The sequence below is a fragment of the Felis catus genome, chromosome X (assembly GCF_018350175.1).
Source record: "Felis catus isolate Fca126 chromosome X, F.catus_Fca126_mat1.0, whole genome shotgun sequence".
In the NCBI taxonomy this organism is placed as follows: Eukaryota; Metazoa; Chordata; class Mammalia; order Carnivora; family Felidae; genus Felis; species Felis catus.
Genome location: NC_058386.1, coordinates 117472295 through 117490952, shown reverse-complemented (window position 1 = coordinate 117490952; position 18658 = coordinate 117472295). Strand labels below are relative to the sequence as shown.

The window sequence follows — 18658 nt, the reverse complement described above, 5'->3', positions numbered from 1 at the left end:
AATAAGCAAAACAAGCAAATAATCCCATCATCCTCTTCTACTCATCATCCTTATAGAGACTTAGGTAGAAAATGCATATACAATCTGCATTTTTTTTTATATCTCAAAGTTTCTTTGACTTATGAGTAAAAGGAAGTAATAATTGTGCCAGAAAGGCACCCTTCTAGGTGTTTTGTAAACATTATCTTAGTTAATCCTCATAAAACTCAGGGAGATTGAGTTTGTCATATACCTATTTCACAGAGGAGGCAATGAATACTCAGAAATGTTAACTGCGGGGTGCCTGGATGGCTCAGTCCGTTAAGCATCCAACTCGGTTTTGGCTCAGGTCATGATCTCATGGTTCATGAGTCCGAGCCCCACCTCATGCTCTGTGCTGATGGCATGGAGCCTGCTTGGGATTCTCTCTCTCACTTTCTCTGCCTCTCCCTCCCTCCCTCTCTCTCTCCTCTCTCTCTCTCTCTCTCTCTCTCTCTCTCTCTCTCTCTCTCTCAAAAATAAATAAACATTTTTTAAAAAGTTAACTGCCCTAAATCATAGAGCTATTAAATACTTTACCAAGAATCTCACCCCAAGTCCTTCTGGTTCCAAATTTCGTATTCTGTAAAATCCTCATATGTCTAATTTTATGTTTCTTTCACATTTACACATCAGTAAAGATTTCAAAAATTCCATAATTAATTTTCTAGGTGATTCACTGGAGCTTCTACTCTCCGTGAGCTCCCCATCATTGAGTCTATTCCAGCATCGGGTGTTTATCGATGAATATTTCAGCTTTGACTGGAAGTGGTTAAACCATAAGAATTGTAAGGTCCCTTTAAACACCAAAATTCTGTGATTAACAACAATGCTATGCACATACAACAGCTATACAGGGGATCCTCTGTGATGACAGTTGTTCCTATACTGTGATCCCCTGGCACAAGACTGAGGCCACTTTTCTCATGAAGACCTTATGTGAGTAGACATTACTCAATTTGAGTCAGATCAGGGAAATAGAGCTCCAATTTTGAACTGAAAAAGAAGACAGTCAATCACAGATCCATGACACTGGCTTATACAGATGTCCTGCTTTCCTCTGACTCACCCTTGGAGCTTCAGAAAGAGATAAATTGTATTTTTGATATAGTAATCGGGATACAGTCACACCATAACTCATATCTTCAGATTATGCCTTTTCAGCCTTGCTTTATGTCCCTGATTTTGACCCACGTTTTGAACTGTCCAAAGGGAATCTCTACAACAAAAGATGTGGGGCTGGAAACAAGAACAATTTTGAAGAAAAGTTTTAAGTTTAAATTTCTCAGGAAAAATGATGCTCTTATAAAAGCATGGGACAAAAAAGACCCTCAATATTTTTGCAAAAAAAAAAAAAAAAAAAAAGGTTTGCCGGCTAGGGATAGGACTCTGGCTCCTCAGATAGAATTGAGCATGGTAAAAATGGAAGGATTCTCATCCCCTTTCTGTCTTTCTGACAAAGCTTTGGTTGGTGTTTTGGAACTTGTACAGCCCATGGGAGTAATTCTCACAGTAGATTGTTTGGCTATTAACTTCCTATTTTTTATTTCACGATCTTTATTATCTTTGAGTTGTCCGAGGGCAATGGAGCTTGTTTCCGGGCTCTAATCTTTGACAGAGAGTGAGAAAGATGATACTTTTTTTCAAGTTAGAGAATGCTCAGAAAGAGAATGAGGAAACAAAACACATGCTATTATATCAGCATCGGCTTAGAAATAATTTGTGAAAAATCAGCCAATGCCTGGAGCACTCAGGCTTTAATACATTAATAGCTGACACCTTAGATTCTGGGGGATAAAAAAAACACGTTACCTGCCGTAATATAAAGAAGTACCCCGGAAAAATGGAATATCGGGTTGGCTGGGTATGATCTAATCAATTAATCAACTAATCTCACCTTCTCCAATTCCTCGGTGCCCTACTGGATGACGGAATAAGTTTACAGGTGAACACTACCGCTTTGCATGGCTCCATTTAGCAGCAGCAAAGGCAACTGTCTCTAGTAAGAGACAACTGAGACATATCACGCGTTCAGAATCAACTCAAGTATGATAGTCGAAAGAGCAAGACGAATGGAAGAAGCCCACCATTGGCAAAGGGGGAAACCAGCTGATTTAAGAGACCCTGTCATAGATAATTGATGTGAACTGTTTTCCATGTCCTTTATTGGTTTAACCAAAGGTTGAGTATCAGTACTTTACCACTTGCAAACATTTATGTCCCAAGTGTTCATCTTTGGGGGGAAAATCTATTATGCTTCCAAAATTACCAGTGCCTTGATTCCTTTGTGGACAAGGACCTATGGAGTACCTGGAAAACCTCAAGGACCTGAGGTCAAATCTTGACTGTCGCTTTACTACCTTGTGACCTTGGGCAAATCACTAATTTCCCTGAACCTTGACTTTTAAAGAAGAATCTCTCCCTTGTGGTATTGTTCAGAGAACTAAATGAAATAACGTTTGGAGGCAATATGGCTAAGAAGGGGCACTCAGTAGATGGAAGCTACTATGGTATGGATTAGATTATGATCTGAAAGCTACCGATTTCCACAAAATTTGCAAAAGTGAGCAATTAGTACAAGGTTTCTCAAAGTGTATATGATACCAAAAAAAAAAAAAAAAGTGTCCATTGTCAAATAAGTTTGGGAAAGACTACGTGCTATATCCCTTTCCCCCTTGTAAGTCAGAATTCATTTTTAACATAACTGAATTTGCGGGAAAATCCCAAAGTTTAAAAACCTGTTTAGCTTTGGAACACCTGGGTGGCTCAGCCGGTTGAGCAGCCACTTGGGCTCAGGTCCTGACCTCACAGCTCAGCTCCTGAGTTCGAGCCCCACATAGGGCTCTCTGCTGTCAGGGCAGAGCCCCTTTCAGGTCCTCTGTCCCCCTCTCTCTCTGCCCCTACCCCGCACACGCTCTCTTTCTGAAAAATAAACAGTAACAAAAATACCGTTTAGCTTTATGGAAGCAAAGGTCTTCTAAACTTATTTGATCTTAGAAATGTCTCTTCCCAGAAGATATGTTAACATCCTCAGAAGTTTCCTGCATTCCACTTTAGAGAGATGCCATATTCGTAATTTCTCTAAATACCAGGGTATAAATACATTTTCAAAATTAAGACACGCTGAAAGATCTGTGTGCAGTACCTGGATACCAAAATTAAGGCTAATCTGATTTTAAATAGCAACAAGACAAGGGGCACCTGGCTGGCTCAGTTGGTGGAGCACGCGACTCTTGATCTGGAGCTCTCAGGGTTGTGAGTCTGAGCCCCACGTTGGGCGTAGAGATTACTTACGGAAGTTAAAAAAACAAAACAAAACCAGCAAGGCAGGGCAAATGAGGAATATGAGAGTGAGAGACCCCTGATGAGGGCCGAGTTCCGTTCCCAGTTTTATTCATTTGCGATTGGTAGGGTTTGCCTGACTAAAAGTGCCTCGGGAATGAAGGCTGTCCAGGAGGTTGGTGACATGCCTTGGTGCAGTTGTTTATCTGCACATCGGTGTGGTCCTATGGCTTCACTTGTCCATTTGTAGAAAAACCATGAGGCTATTGCCAAATCTGTCTCACAATATTTGCATTCGTGTATTTTAGGAAGAACATCAACTTTGTGTTTCTTTCCATTGCCATAAATAGTGCTGGAGTTTTCTTAACGCTTTTATTTATTTATATATTTACTTCCCTTTTTTAAGCTAGCAACTTCCTTTAGTTTACTATTGTTCTATATGGATATCACGTGCCATTCTAGGCGCTGCAAGAGAGACGGCAGGACTAAAGGGTTGGGTTTTTAAATTACTTTGAAAGCTAAAGAAACAGAAGGCATGGAAGCTGTTACTTCTGTTATTTTTAGGAGTATCCACTCGGTCATTTTTAAGCAGCAAAATATTCTGTATCAAAGCATTCATTCTCATGACTTGGATTTTAATCACCGATAAGTTTTTAGCAGTATTATTGATTGTAGTTTATTCACGTTGTAGCCGTACTTGTTTTCAGATTTCTGCCTCCATACCCATTCGAAAAAGAACGTTTCACAGTTATTGCAGTCAAATATAGTCAACTCTCAGAACAGTTTCTAAAGTTGAACAAAGGTAGGCATTTAAATCGTCTGATATTTACTGTCCAAATCTGGCCTTTTCAGCTATCACAGGACTTGGAATGTGCATTATATTTTCAGGTAAAAATTTTTTGCTCATTCTATTGAATCTTGTTAACATTTATAGTAAAGGACAAACAATTCCTCTATCCTGATAAAATATATTGTAGCTTCCCGAATCCTCTGCATCTAGAATAAATGCCAACTTGTTTTGGTATCCATTACCACTTTCAAATTGCATTACACAATATAATGCAAATGTGAGTTCTTAATTAGCAGGATCTGTTTTGTTGAAATGTACAACAGTAGAGGGATTTTTCAACATACTGCAGCTGTTTACCTAAGGAGGAAACAAATTTCACCCCACTAAGAGGAGCTGAATAAGTGCATGTGTTGTTATGGACAGATCCTTTAGTGTTTCCTTAAGTGATGCTTTTTCATAATGGATTTCACATGGAATATATAGCAAATTTTGCCACTGCTGCCCACTCAATTTCTGCCTCTAGGTTTTTAAAAGAGAAGGAGACGAAAGTTGTAAGGGCAATGAGGAGTGGGGGTAGAGAAAGGATTCTTTATGAAAGATGCAGTATTTACCAAGGTCATAAGAAATATGCCTATATACACATATCTACTTAAATATTCATTTAAATACCGTACATGCATCTGTATATACATGACATGCTGCACCGAGCAAACAGTCGCATCAATATAACCTGAAGGCAGCCTCATGAAATGACAAGAATGAAAAAATCTGAACTTCTATATGAACAGATACTAGAGATAATATCGAAAATAGGACGGTGTCCACAAATAATGTAATAACTCCTTTGCTCGTCGGATTTTTTGCCTAGATTTGAGGCCTTTAAACATCCACCAATTATGGTAAATGTTTAACTGTAGGAGTTCAGGCAGACGGCCAAACTCTGGTTTCAAAGCTATTGCTAGCTTTAGTTTAAAGAGTTTTTCATTTTTAAGTACAAGCATTTCTGGGTACTGGCTATACCCTATTGTGGCTAGAGCCACTGGAATTTGAATAAGTGGATTAGGCAGGACCTAGGTCCCAAAGAAATGGGCCCTGCAGCATTACCTGAAGTGTGGCAAAGAATTGGCTAGGGAAATCCCTGCCATTTATAACTTAGCTCTATTTACCTACAGCCAGTTTATCCCCACCGAGACAAAGTAAAGAGAGAGCCTGGTTTTGCTTACAAAAACAGCAAGGTTGGGGGGAGGGGTGTAAAATGACCGTTTGAGCCTTTCCTCCTTGGAAAAGCCAGGTATGTGAAACACACAGAGGATAGCCAAACTCCCCCGCCCCACAGGTACGTCTGCTTTCTTGCCAAGCTTATTAACTCAACTCCCAGTCTGCACGACACTGGTTTGAACATTAGCTTTTCCTCGGGATATTCCCACTCTCTTGTGCAAGCGCTAGCAAAAGGGTACAAGAAAGGGGCCTAGACAATCCCCGCGCTGGATTTGCAGCCTCTGGATATTTGAGATTCCATTGCTAAAGCCTCTGTGGTATAGACAAGACGGTGAGGGGGCTACTGAAGTGACTTTCCGTAGTCCCTTCCGTTGTCTCCTTTTCTGACTCCCCAAGGTATCCCGTGGGTGTCTTCCCGCACAGCCCCAGAGCGCCAAACCTTGTCCCCCTTCCCTAAAGCCTCTCATTCACCAACACCCTCCCCGACCAAAGTCCCCTCCCGGTCACCACCAAAGCCCGGAGAAGTGGAACGCACACAATGCCTCTCTTATAGGGCTCGAGCTGGGAACTGGGCATGCTCAGTAGCCAAAGCAGATTTTTTTTTTTTCCCCTTCTTTTGGTCGCAAGTGCGGCATCTCTCCCAGTCCCACACCTCTCTTTCCTCTATCCCTATCCCCCTCTCCCCACCCCCAGCTCTTTAAGCGTCCTGCTTAACCCGTTCTACACCGAAGGCATGCAGAGTTCTAAGATGCGGGGGATTAACCCGTCTCCTCCTAAAGCCACTAAATAAGTCTCACTCTGGGCTAAAGCTTTACACTTTTGCCTTAAAGCCCCCAGCCCCTTAGGCGCAGACAGGTAGGGGGAGTGAGGCTACTACTGGATCCCGGGAAACTGGTCCCAAGAAGGCTCCATCCAGGATTGCCCGCTACCGAAGAAGTATTCCCGGAGCCCTCCGTTCTGCGAGGTGACAATTAGCCAAAGGTACCGTACCCGTTATACAAAGCCCAAGTGCGATTGTTGCCTTTGAATGTCATTGTTGTTGACTCACCCCCCTCGGTCCTGGAATTATTCAATCCCGCGTAGACTCGACGCCCCTATCTACCTCCCTCGGCCTCCCCCACCCCCTCCGACGTTTCTTTGGCTTTGCCTGGGTTCTCGGTTGCTCTCTCAAAGGAATGCCCCGGTTGTGTGTGTGTGTGTGTGTGTGTGTGTGTGTGTGTGTGTGTCTGTGTGTGCCTTCGTTCTTGGGGGGCTGAAGGAGGAGAAAGGACTCGAGTGTGCGTGTATGTGGTGGGAGGATGGAGGTTGGCGCGCTCGCGTTTGGGGACTGGGGTCTCTACGCGTGAGGAAAGGGGTCGCTCCTCCCCAGGGGGTGTTTTAGGCATAAAGAGGGGGCGGGTGCGGGAGGAAAGTGCTTTTCTCGGCGTGTGGGCAGCAGAGGAATCAAGTGGAGGTGTCTGGATGGGGGACAGTGGGCCTCGGCAGTGTGCGGGGGTCGAGGTGCCTGAGTGCCGGGAGGGAGGCTGCGTGTGTGCGGGGGGTGGGGGGGGGGGCGGGGGCGGGGATTCGGCGCGTGTATGTAAAGGTGCAGCCCGTGTGCGAGGGGCTGGGTGCGCGCGCGGTGTCTGGCCGGGTGCGCGCGCGCGCGCCGCTGCCCGCCTGCTTGCCTGCGAGGGCTGCTCGCTGGGTTTGACGGGCGAGCCGGCGCGGAGGAGCTGGATCCGGGATCACGTAGAGCCCATCGCGGAAACTGCAGAGCGGATCGCGGCGCCGCGGGCCCTGCGAGAGCTGCGGGGCTCCGGAGGTGGGTGAATTACCAGCGGGGCTGCGCGAGCTGCACCGACACTCGCTGCCTCTTCCCGCTTGGCTCGGCAGCGCGCGCGCGCGCGCGCGCGTGTGTGTGTGTGTGTGTGTGTGCGCGCGCGCGTGCGCGCGGAGGGGGGCAGGTAGCTTATTATTTTTAGTTTGGGTCGTGTTGGTTTGGGGCCGGCGGAGTGGCCAAAGCGACCACAGTGGCTACTCCAGCACCACCCTGCTTGCCTGCCCACGGCGCGGTCGCGGGTCCCCGAGGACCCAAAGAATCCGGTGTCCTTAACATCGCTGCCTCCCCGGCGGGGAAAGTGTCCTGGTCTAGGGCGGCTCGGGCTGTCGGGGCCGCTGCGCTGGCTTTGTTTTCTGCGCCCCCCTCGCAAGCACTCTAGGCGGACGTGGGTCTGGGGCTCCCGGCAGTGGCCCGGGAGCTGGCCCGAGACTGCTGGCACCCTGCAACACTGGGAATACGAGAGAAGCCGGTAGCTAACTCTAAAAGCCCTGCAAAGCCGGGCAAGTGCTGGCAGCGCGACTTTGCAAGATGCCCAAATGTTGAGCTGATTTCTGGCGTGGTGAGAGCAGCATTTTGTGCCTGGGCAGCGGGGGGGAGGGGGGGAGGGGGAATGTGGGAGGGTGGGGGGGCAGGGGGCTGCCCGGACCGCCGCTCTCGGCCACGGAGCCACCGGGTCACTCTGCCTGTGTGACAAGCGGGCCAGTGACGCCCCGGTGGCCCGCGGCCTCGTGGCTTGGGCTGGCGGTCTCTTACCCCTCAACCGCCGCACGCCCGGGTCTAGAGGCCGACGGAAACTCCAATAGCTGCCCCTTGTGGGACGGGAGCGCGCGGAGAGATGTGTGCGCAGCGGGGCTGAAGGCCCCCCGCGACATCCCGAGCGGTCCCCGCCTCCGCTGCCCGACCCGCGAGGCCGCTGCTTGGGCCCGGGACCCGGGAGGGGGCTGCGTGTCGGCTCCGGGATGCGGCAAAACATTGCGGTACGCGCCACCGCCGGCAGCCCCTCCGGCCGCGTCCCCGCCGGCCCGAGGTAGCGCACAGGGGGCGGCAGTGACCGCGTCTCTCCGCGGAGCCCCTCACCCCCGCCTAGGCGGGCGGCCGGAGGTCTCTCCTGCCGGCGCCCGGGGAGCCACCCCGGCCCACCCTCGGCAGGCGTCCGTCCCCCGCAGGCCCGCCGAGCGCCGGTGGACGCCGGATCCGTGGTAAGGCTCGCTGGCTTTGTGCGGTCCTGCCGGCCGCGGGAGCCGAGCGGCTTGCGGGGCGCGGAGATCCGGAGACCGAGAGGGAGATGGGGACACGGGCCGCTTTGGGCAGACGCGCCGCTCTCGGCAGCCCGAGACATGGCTTTTGGTACCCAACTCATACTTTCTGGTTCGTTTTTTTTTTTTTCTTATTTCCCTTTTTTTTTTTTTATCCCTGATTTTAAAATGTGCATGTTTTAGTGGTGCCCTGTGAACGTGAGGTTTCTTTCGCTTGCGTTCAGCGCCCCTTCCCCTCTTTCTAGCTCCCTTCTAGCTCTCTTTCCTCCTCTCTCCACGGTCTCTTGCCCCTTCGGTCCCTCTTCCTGGGCGATCGACTCCCCTCTCCCTTGCTTGCCAGTCCAGCTGCCTGCGGCTTTCTGTTTCACAGGAGATGCATTGGGGGAACTTCCTAGGTCGTCCTTGCGCCTTTTTTCTCCCATGCTACTTAAAGTAGAAATTACGAGGAGGAGGGCAGCTCCTTATGCAATTTCAGATCTGCTGATGCTCCCTGTTCTTGTTTTTGTACTGAATTCAGGTTATTCGGGGTTCTTATTGTTTTGTTTTGTTTTTAGTTCGGTTGATTTTTGGTTGGGGGGTGTAGTAACGAGAAATGACTCAACTGAACCAGAATAGCTGTTGAAAACCACATCTATAGGAAGGCAAAACGATCATGTGAAATTTTGATTTTACAATGAAAGTTGGCTTGGATGATGTCATACTTAAGAATTTATGACTTCTTTTTGCACTGCCAGTCAAACTCTCAGGGTGAATAGGGGAAATGCGTGTCTATATGGCAAGCGAGGATCATCTCGGCGGTGCTGGCTGTATCCTGAACCAAACTATTTAAAATGCACATCTTTCTGGGTCGTGGCTAATGGATTGCCTACCTTGAGACATGCTTGGTTTTACCACTAGCTGATTCCTCGTGGGCAAAATAAACAAAGGAGTTTCTGTGTGACACTTTTTTGTATCATTCCCTCATGGTGGGTTCCTGGGTAATTTATTTATTTTATTCATATTTGGTGGTAACCATATTGAAATTACAGCCAGCTTCCCATGCAAGATGGAAAAGACACACATGGCTAAAATTGCATCAATAAAATACACGGTGCTTGTTTTTCCTTTCACTCTTTTCCATGAAGCATTGCATATGTGTGTACATGCATGCAGTATTTCAGGAATTGGCTACAACGGGTTAATTTGCGAAGCATTAAACTCCACTAAGCGATTCGTGATTTGTTTATAGACAGAGACATGGAGTGGTGAGACTGGGAGGGGATGTTGGGAAGTGATGATTTTAGGAGAAACATTTATTGGACTAAATGTATCTGGTGCTGCAGATAAACCCACTCAAGGATTGTAGCCTGTAAACTCTTCTTCCTCAGCAGTGCTAGTCGGTGGTCAAAGTGAAGGAGATAAGCATCTGAGCCAAGTGTCAGTCGGACCTGGGTTCAAAATGGCGTGTAAAGGAGTAGAAGTGGGCCAGGTAGGCAGGAGAGCCTGTTCTTGGGGTGGGAGAGCTGTCTAGACATCAGCTAGGCAGTGCAGGAGCAGGCAGGTTTCTCTCCTATTTTCAGGGACCCAGGGACAAAAGCCCCCCCCCCCCCGTCCCCAGTTTGGGAGATGACTGACAAAAGACTAGATACTGCGTATTTACTTGAAATTAAAATTTTGGTCATTTCCTACTGGGTTATTTTTCTAGAACCTCACTGGGTCATCCGTGTTTTTTAAGGCAGCCATGTACAAGAGTGAACTGATTCATGGCAGTGTGCTTACCTGTGGGCCGAAGCTCAGGCAGATCTCTTCCTAGGGCTCCTTCTACCTTGATCTTGTGACTGTCCCCTCTACTGCAACCCAATCCTGGCTTGGCCATCCTCCACCGAACCCAGGGGTCTAATATCTCCTCTGTTTGGCCTCTTATCTAACTGAAGCCCAGAGAGTAGACTTGTACAGGTGGAAATGCCTTTGTGGTGCAAACTTCAAAAGGCACAGTGGATGGTCTGGGATAGGTCAGTAGAGTTGCCACAGGTCTGTGTTCGGGGGGCAGAATGTGACGGTCCCCGTAGAGAAAAGATTTTCCGATTGTTAAGGTTTACGTACGATCGAGGCTTTTTTTCCTGTTGTTTGTTGTGTGTTCTGCACACGTAAAATGTGTATAAACCCCACGTATGGAAATAAAACGTGTGGCATTTCTGCTGATTATTGTTCAACTGAGTGAGAGTACTTGCAGAAAAATACAAAGCTGATGATTACAGCCATGTGTTCACTAAGGTATGATGTAGACACAAATAATCTTTCAAGTAATGATCATTGAAAAAATGTTTTCTTTTTATTTTTTAGATTGTTTCTCTTTATTCAGAAGCATAAAGTTGTTTGCTGATTGCCAGAAGATGTTTCTTTGGCTCTTTCTGATTTTGTCAGCCCTGATTTCTTCGACCAATGCAGATTCTGACATATCGGTGGAAATTTGCAATGTGTGCTCCTGCGTGTCGGTCGAGAACGTGCTCTATGTCAACTGTGAGAAGGTTTCAGTCTACAGACCAAATCAGCTGAAACCGCCCTGGTCTAATTTTTATCACCTCAACTTCCAAAACAATTTTTTAAATATCCTCTATCCGAATACATTCTTGAATTTTTCACACGCAGTATCCCTGCAGCTGGGAAATAATAAACTGCAGAACATTGAGGGAGGAGCCTTTCTTGGGCTCAGTGCATTAAAGCAGTTGCACTTGAACAACAACGAATTAAAGATTCTCCGAGCTGACACTTTCCTTGGCATAGAGAACTTGGAGTATCTCCAGGCTGACTACAATTTAATCAAGTATATTGAGCGAGGAGCCTTCAATAAACTCCACAAACTGAAAGTTCTCATTCTTAATGACAATCTGATTTCATTCCTTCCTGATAATATTTTCCGATTCGCATCTTTGACCCACCTGGATATACGAGGGAACAGGATCCAGAAGCTCCCCTATATCGGGGTTCTGGAACACATAGGCCGCGTTGTCGAACTGCAACTAGAAGACAATCCTTGGAACTGCAGCTGTGATTTGTTGCCTTTAAAAGCCTGGCTGGAGAACATGCCATATAACATTTACATAGGAGAAGCTATCTGCGAAACGCCCAGTGACTTATACGGAAGGCTTTTAAAAGAAACCAACAAACAAGAATTATGCCCCATGGGCACGGGCAGTGATTTTGATGTGCGAATCCTGCCTCCGTCTCAGCTGGAGAATGGCTTCACCACTCCCAATGGCCACACCACCCAAACGTCCTTACACAGATTAGTGACCAAACCGCCGAAAACGACGAACCCTTCCAAGATCTCTGGAATCGTGGCAGGCAAATCCCTCTCCAACCGCAACCTCAGTCAGATCGTGTCTTACCAAACGAGGGTGCCTCCTCTTACGCCTTGCCCAGCACCCTGCTTTTGCAAAACCCATCCTTCGGACTTGGGACTGAGCGTCAACTGCCAAGAGAAAAATATACAGTCCATGTCTGAACTGGTCCCGAAACCTTTAAATGCCAAGAAGTTGCACGTCAACGGCAATGGCATCAGAGACGTGGACGTCTCAGACTTCGCCGAGTTTGAAGGACTGGATTTGCTCCATTTAGGCAGCAATCAGATTACGGTGATCAAGGGCGACGTATTCCACAATCTCACTAATTTACGCAGGCTGTATCTCAACGGCAATCAGATTGAGAGACTCTACCCCGAAATATTTTCGGGCCTTCGTAACCTGCAGTATCTGTATTTGGAATACAATCTGATTAAGGAGATCTTAGCGGGCACCTTCGACTCCATGCCCAATCTGCAATTGCTGTATTTAAACAACAATCTCTTAAAGAGCCTGCCTGTTTACATTTTTTCTGGAGCGCCCCTGGCTAGACTGAACCTGCGGAACAACAAGTTCATGTACTTGCCCGTCAGCGGGGTCCTCGATCAGCTGCAGTCCCTGACGCAGATTGACTTGGAGGGCAACCCTTGGGACTGCACTTGTGACTTGGTGGCATTAAAGCTGTGGCTGGAGAAGCTGAACGAGGGCATCGTGGTGAAGGAACTGAAGTGTGAGACACCCGTCCAGTTTGCCAACATTGAACTGAAGTCCCTCAAAAATGAAATCTTATGTCCCAAACTCTTAAACAAGCCATCCGCGCCGTTCACGAGCCCCGCACCTGCCATTACGTTCACCACCCCCCTGGGTCCCATCCGAAGTCCTCCCGGTGGCCCAGTGCCTCTGTCTATTTTAATCTTGAGCATCTTGGTGGTCCTCATTTTAACCGTGTTTGTTGCTTTTTGCCTTCTTGTTTTCGTGCTGCGACGAAACAAGAAGCCCACCGTGAAGCACGAAGGCCTGGGGAACCCGGAGTGTGGCTCCATGCAGCTGCAGCTCAGGAAACACGATCACAAGACCAACAAAAAAGACGGACTGAGCACGGAAGCTTTCATTCCACAAACCATAGAACAGATGAGCAAGAGCCACACCTGTGGCTTGAAAGAGTCCGAAACCGGGTTCATGTTCTCGGACCCGCCGGGACAGAAAGTCACTATGAGGAACGTGGCCGACAAGGAGAAAGATTTGTTACATGCAGACAGTAGGAAGAGACTGAGCACCATCGACGAGCTGGATGAATTATTCCCGAGCCGGGATTCCAACGTGTTTATCCAGAATTTTCTTGAAAGCAAAAAGGAGTACAACAGCATAGGTGTCAGCGGCTTCGAGATCCGCTATCCGGAAAAACAACAAGACAAAAAAAACAAGAAGTCGCTGATAGGCGGCAACCACAGTAAAATTGTCGTGGAACAAAGGAAGACCAGCGAGTATTTTGAACTGAAGGCGAAACTCCAGAGTTCCCCCGACTACCTACAGGTCCTTGAGGAGCAGACAGCTTTGAACAAGATCTAGGTCATGCAGTCTTACTTCATACCGAGGACATTTATTTAATGATGAAAGTGCCTTTTGTTGACTCCTGACTTCCAAATACTATATTATCAATAGGCATAGAGGCAGGTGTTTCCAAGGGTGTCTCATTAACTGTAGCTGCAAAAGATGTGTCCGGTAGAAGAGAATTTCCTTAATAGATTTTACTACATAAAACCTATACTGTGGAGTCCTGTGGGGATACTGCAAACTCTATTGCCAAAGGGATGCTTTATATACATAAAACACTGAATTTAACCTCAAGAGGCAAATCTGTTTTGTACCCCAATGCAAAACCTTCGTCTCTTTGTGCTTTGTAGAGCAGACTCAAGAAAACTGGTACCAGTGTTTGTACCTCAGCTGGGTCTTTCATTTTGCACGTAGATTAAGTTGGTGGAACTGGAATAATCCTTTCGATTCGTGGCATTGTAACAATTCTGCGTAAAGATGATCTGAAAAGTAAAAACACAAAAAAACCAAAAAAACAACAAAAAAACAACAAAAAAAGACAAAAACAAAACAAAACAAAACAAAACAAACAAAAAAAAAGCATGCAAAGAGAGAACATTCGATAGTATTTGTAAAATTGGTAAACTTTATGGCCTGCATCTTGAAACCGCTGGATTTATAATGTTAAATTGTGCAAATATTTGTTTAAAATATACCATGCATTACATAACTATAAAATAAATTTGAACACTTTAAGCATTACCTGTCTATACATAAAACCTAAAAGAAAAAAAAATCAACGTGAGTTCCGTAGCGTTTGTGGTGATCTGAAGAAATACATGATGTTTATCAGAATTAAACAAGGCTCAAATTAAACTAACATTAGAGTTTGTTCTCGGTTCTGTGAAATACCCACAATCCTTAAAGTGCTTACCGTGTGAGCGCACCCAAAGCTATTTTTGTAACATAATTCATATTTATGAAGTACTTTGTATACTAAATAGGAAAATATGTACTCCTTAATATGTATTTAATATGCCTGACTTGTTTTCCTGATCACAGGGAATTTATCAGTAAGTATAAATCTAGACAGAAAAAAAAATATACCAAACTGAAACCGAAGCTTATGTGTACAGAAATATTCTGGACATTGTGATCAGGTATCATTTAGAAACGAAACAAAAAACACAAAAACACAAAAAGACAAAAAAATAAAACTAAAAACCAGTTCTGTGCTATTCTTGAGAATTCAGCATATTATCTGCAGATTTGTTACCAACTGTGCATTTTAAAATAGGTTCCTTAGTTTTATAGTATCGTGTCTGGGGCAGTTGTTAGTTGCCATCAGTTGTCTTGCTTTTCAGGATTCTACGAGCTTACATCAAATAGTTTTCACTACAAATATTGACAGAATTAATGAGTAAGGTTAATCGCGATATCCTGTCCGCATCAGTATCCTGTCCTGTCATCGTTCGACTACGATCAGATAATCCAGTAGAGCCGTGAACATCACGGTAGTGTCGGCTATCAGAGCCACACTGGAAAATGCTTTCCTTGGTCTCCGATGGGTTCACAGTCTGCAACTACAAACGATATGCCACTGTGTTTGCTTGTGCAAACTTGTGTTGACTTGCTTGTTAACTTCGAAGTCAAAATTGGTCAAAGGAACGGAGGAGGACTTGGTAATGGGAGACATCTGAACATTTGTAGGAGCTCCCAATTAGCAAAGTGACATCCCGAAATGCATTACCTTCTTGGCCTGCCTGCATATGTATAATTACTGTGTTAATCAGTAAGATGACCAAGAAGGTAAACATAGACATTCTTCTTCGTGAACTTCAAGTGGCAGATGTTTTGGTGCAGCTTCCAAAATGATACTGTGGTTAAAGTTGTAACAGTAGTCCCTTTATTAAGTACTAATTTCAGGGCTTTATATGTTTGTTCCGAGATAAAACAAACAACTTGGCATTCTTAGACGGTGTGTGTGTGTGCGCGCGCGCGCGTGTGTGTATTTGAGTGTATGTGCGTACATATAGATAATTTGGAGATTTTTTTTTTAAATAGCAAAAAAATCGTCTCCATATGTATGTGCTGGTGCTCTTAAAACTTTAATGTGTAATTTTAATTTTCATGACGATGTCTGTGAAAACTTTATATGAATATTAAAAAAATACAAACAAATACTTGCTTTCTGATCTTGAAAGAAAAGACACGAAGATGTGTGCCCAACAGCGTGTTTTCATCTAGTTTCGTAAGGACTTTTAATATGCCATTACCATGCTTGCAGGCATCCATGGATTAAAGGGCTCCTAATGCATACTGACAGGATAAAGATGCAAAAGCTTCAAAGAAAGTGTTTTAGTTTATCCTGTCAATAAAGTATGGATTGAGGAATCTTAAGTAGACACTTACAGGAGGAACCGGAAGCTCAATCCATGATCTGGGGATAATAGGTCATTGGGACGATGCCTTTTATTCGGTGTGGCGAGGCTTTGAAGATGTTTCAAGGTTTCTGCAATTGTCAATGGCGAGAGGACCTGCCGCCATCTTAAAGCTTGCTGTAGCATATTGGCTATCTCAAACTCTTCCGCTGAGAGGTATAAATGTTCCACTTTCTTTCAAGAGTAATTTAAATGTGTGTGATTATTTGGAGGTTTTAATTGTAAGTGAATGACAGTAACAAATCCTTGGTTAAGGCTGATCTATTTTCCTTAACTGAAGTCATTGTGCCTACATTATACAGTGTATACTATTTTGCACCTGCCTCTCATTAGTTCTACTTGTACATTTTATGATAATGTAGTTAGGCATAAGTTTTGAGTTGAGTACAAGAGCAGTTAAAATACCGTATCTACATTTTGTTGGCTTCAACTATAACCTTGATGTTAGTTTAACCCCTTGAGGAGCGATATATACGTCAGTACAGCATCTTTAGTAGAATTCGATTCTGATCTAGAAAATCCAAGAAGTGCTCACTTCTAATGTGGTCTGACACATCATGGGCTTCTTGGCATCGTATCCTGTGCTCGGACTCTGTTAGAACGGTTGCAGAGAAGATTAGATCCTGTGAAATTAGTGGAGGGGTTGAGATAATATATTATGTCTGTGTAATATAAATCAAGTTTTAAATTATTTTTTTATGAAATCAATAAAGATGATTCAATTCTTGAAAAGTAAATCTTTGTGTAATTTTATGAGAAAGCAGCTATTAAAATACAGTGATTCAAGTCTATAAGGCGATTTATATTCTATATTTAGTTTTCCATTCTGAATAAATATATTAATTAGAAGATCATTTAAGACCGGCTTTCTTTTGTTGCTTTTTAAAAATGTTTCATTTCTTTAAGCCATAAGGATGCATAAATTACACAGGGCATGGCCTCATGAGTAACGTCAGTGGGTACTGCAGAAATAACAGAACACATCTAGAAATGTATGGCAGTAATATTAATCTATGATATCTTTTGCATGATTTGTACTTTGACATTGTATGAAATGAGCACAGTGAGTTTTTGTTTTTGTTTTTTTTTTTTTGTTATTGTTGTCGCATCCAAAGAGCTGGGGAGAAAATATATCAAGAATGTATTTATAATCACTATTTTGAAATAAAGTAAAGAAAACACATTGTATTGTTTTTACCCTGATTTGGTTATTAGTATTTTAGGTTAGTTTATAAGATGAAAATCAAGCAGTTCTATAAAAGCTAATGTAAATCACAGAAAGAAACTGTTTTAATGACTTTTGCTTGCTTTTAATAGCGTCAAGGTATTAGACAGAATTTATTAAATGCCATTTTTATGGAAGTATTAATAAAATTGTTTGCTAGAATGGTATTTCTGAAGCCACAGTTTGTGAAATATATTTATCTTTCCATCATCTTTCAGAGGAAATAAAGTAGTAACCAAACTGGTCTTTTCACCTAGATTTGAGGGTAAGATACAGAGCTTTAGAAAACTGTTTGTATTAAACTTAATTGACAAATCTATGTTAAGAGATGCTTTCCCCCCCCCCCAAAATCTTTGCAATCTGTCTTCCTTTCCCCTGACAGCCCATTCCCATGAATCAGTTGGAATCTGACGTAACTGCAGATAAGCAGATATTAATATTCAGTCTTAACTATTAAAATATGTTTAGAAAAACTTTAGAACCTCTATAATCCACGGCCAGCCTGGCAGGTTACAAGTTAGTTGCCCATTTATGGGGTGGATTGTGATTTTTATTTGGTTCTTTCAAAGATGATCAAAATCACCAATCCATCACTTTACCAGAGTTTTATGGTCGAGAAAAAATGAACTGAGTGCATTATGGTTAATTTGAGGCCAATCATGTCCAGCAAAGATTATAAACAGACCAATAAAGTGAACTGGAGGCACGTTTCCTTAGGGGAAGAGGCGCAAAGAGAGAGGGAAACAGAGAATATAAACTAAGAGTATTGTGGCCTTAAGCCTATACCTAGCTATGCTGAAGAAGTCAACAGCATGGATAGCGCATACAAGTGCTTTCGGGCGAAATGTTTTCCGTGTCACAGGGTATACATCCCGTGATTGTGTGACTTTTTAGTTCTTTGTGAGTTACTGAGCATAGGGCTTTGGGTCCCAGCCACTCAGTTATGTGGACAAGCCGTATCAGATGAAGGTTTGGCTTCATTTCCAGTGCTCATTCAATTAGTCACTATGGTCAGATGGGCTGAACTAAAATATCCTGTTTGTGGCTTCACTTACCGGGAATAACTGGCAACACATATCAAATTCACCCGATAATTGCTAACCCTCGATTTTGGATATGCTGAGGCTCTGTCCTTTGTTAAATTAAAAGCAAACGGGAGGTTAAGTGAGTTTTAAAATCTCATTTTTGGACAAAACTGCCCTTAATCTAATTTTGAATTTTGTTTTGTCTTAGTTTCCACTGGTTGTTAAGATTGCACTTTAGAAGGGGAATCGAGGAAGGCAAACTGTGCTGTCTCCCTTATTTATATGAAAGGGCCAAATACTGGCTATCGAGAATAAAAAGATTCAGGTTTTTCATTAAATCGTAATAATGATCAGATCCATTGACTGTAGCGCCGAGATCCAGGGAAGAATTTCACATTAGCTATAGAAAGGAAATAGTCGTCGTCCAAAGTTTCTGAACAACGCATTTCTCTTGGTTGGCAAATACTGGATCGTATGTTGTGCAGTGGCTACTGCTCGTGGAAGCCTTTGAAAATCCTAGTAAGCTCAATTCTCCCGACTAAGAATTGCAATGTATATTTCCATTATTGTTTCATGTAAACCGAACCGTTGTGGTAAAATTCTGGAGTTGCTATTCAGTTATTTTAATGCTGTTTTCACTAATAAAAGTCTTTTCTTAATAGGTCATATTTGTAGCCATTTAGTGTGTTTATTAGTGCGAAATTGGCAAAGCTCAACATCAAGAAGAA

At 44.1% G+C, this 18658-nt stretch overlaps 1 protein-coding gene across 3 annotated transcripts; it reads left to right on the top strand.

The window, feature by feature from the left end:
• The first annotated feature begins 5929 nt into the window (after window positions 1–5929).
• On the top strand, window positions 5930–18596 carry SLITRK4 (SLIT and NTRK like family member 4). 3 transcript variants are annotated; one of them, XM_045050975.1, is made up of 2 exons: window positions 5930–6289; window positions 10709–18596. In XM_045050975.1, the coding sequence occupies exon 2, from the start codon at window positions 10759–10761 to the stop codon at window positions 13273–13275; it is 2517 nt and encodes an 838-aa protein (XP_044906910.1). In that variant the 5' UTR covers window positions 5930–6289; window positions 10709–10758; the 3' UTR covers window positions 13276–18596. The 3 variants fall into 3 exon arrangements, with proteins under 3 accessions (XP_044906910.1, XP_023104765.2, XP_044906908.1); XM_023248997.2 differs by lacking the exon at window positions 5930–6289 and adding an exon at window positions 6952–7112; XM_045050973.1 differs by lacking the exon at window positions 5930–6289 and adding an exon at window positions 7261–7689.
• Window positions 18597–18658: the final 62 nt, after the last annotated feature.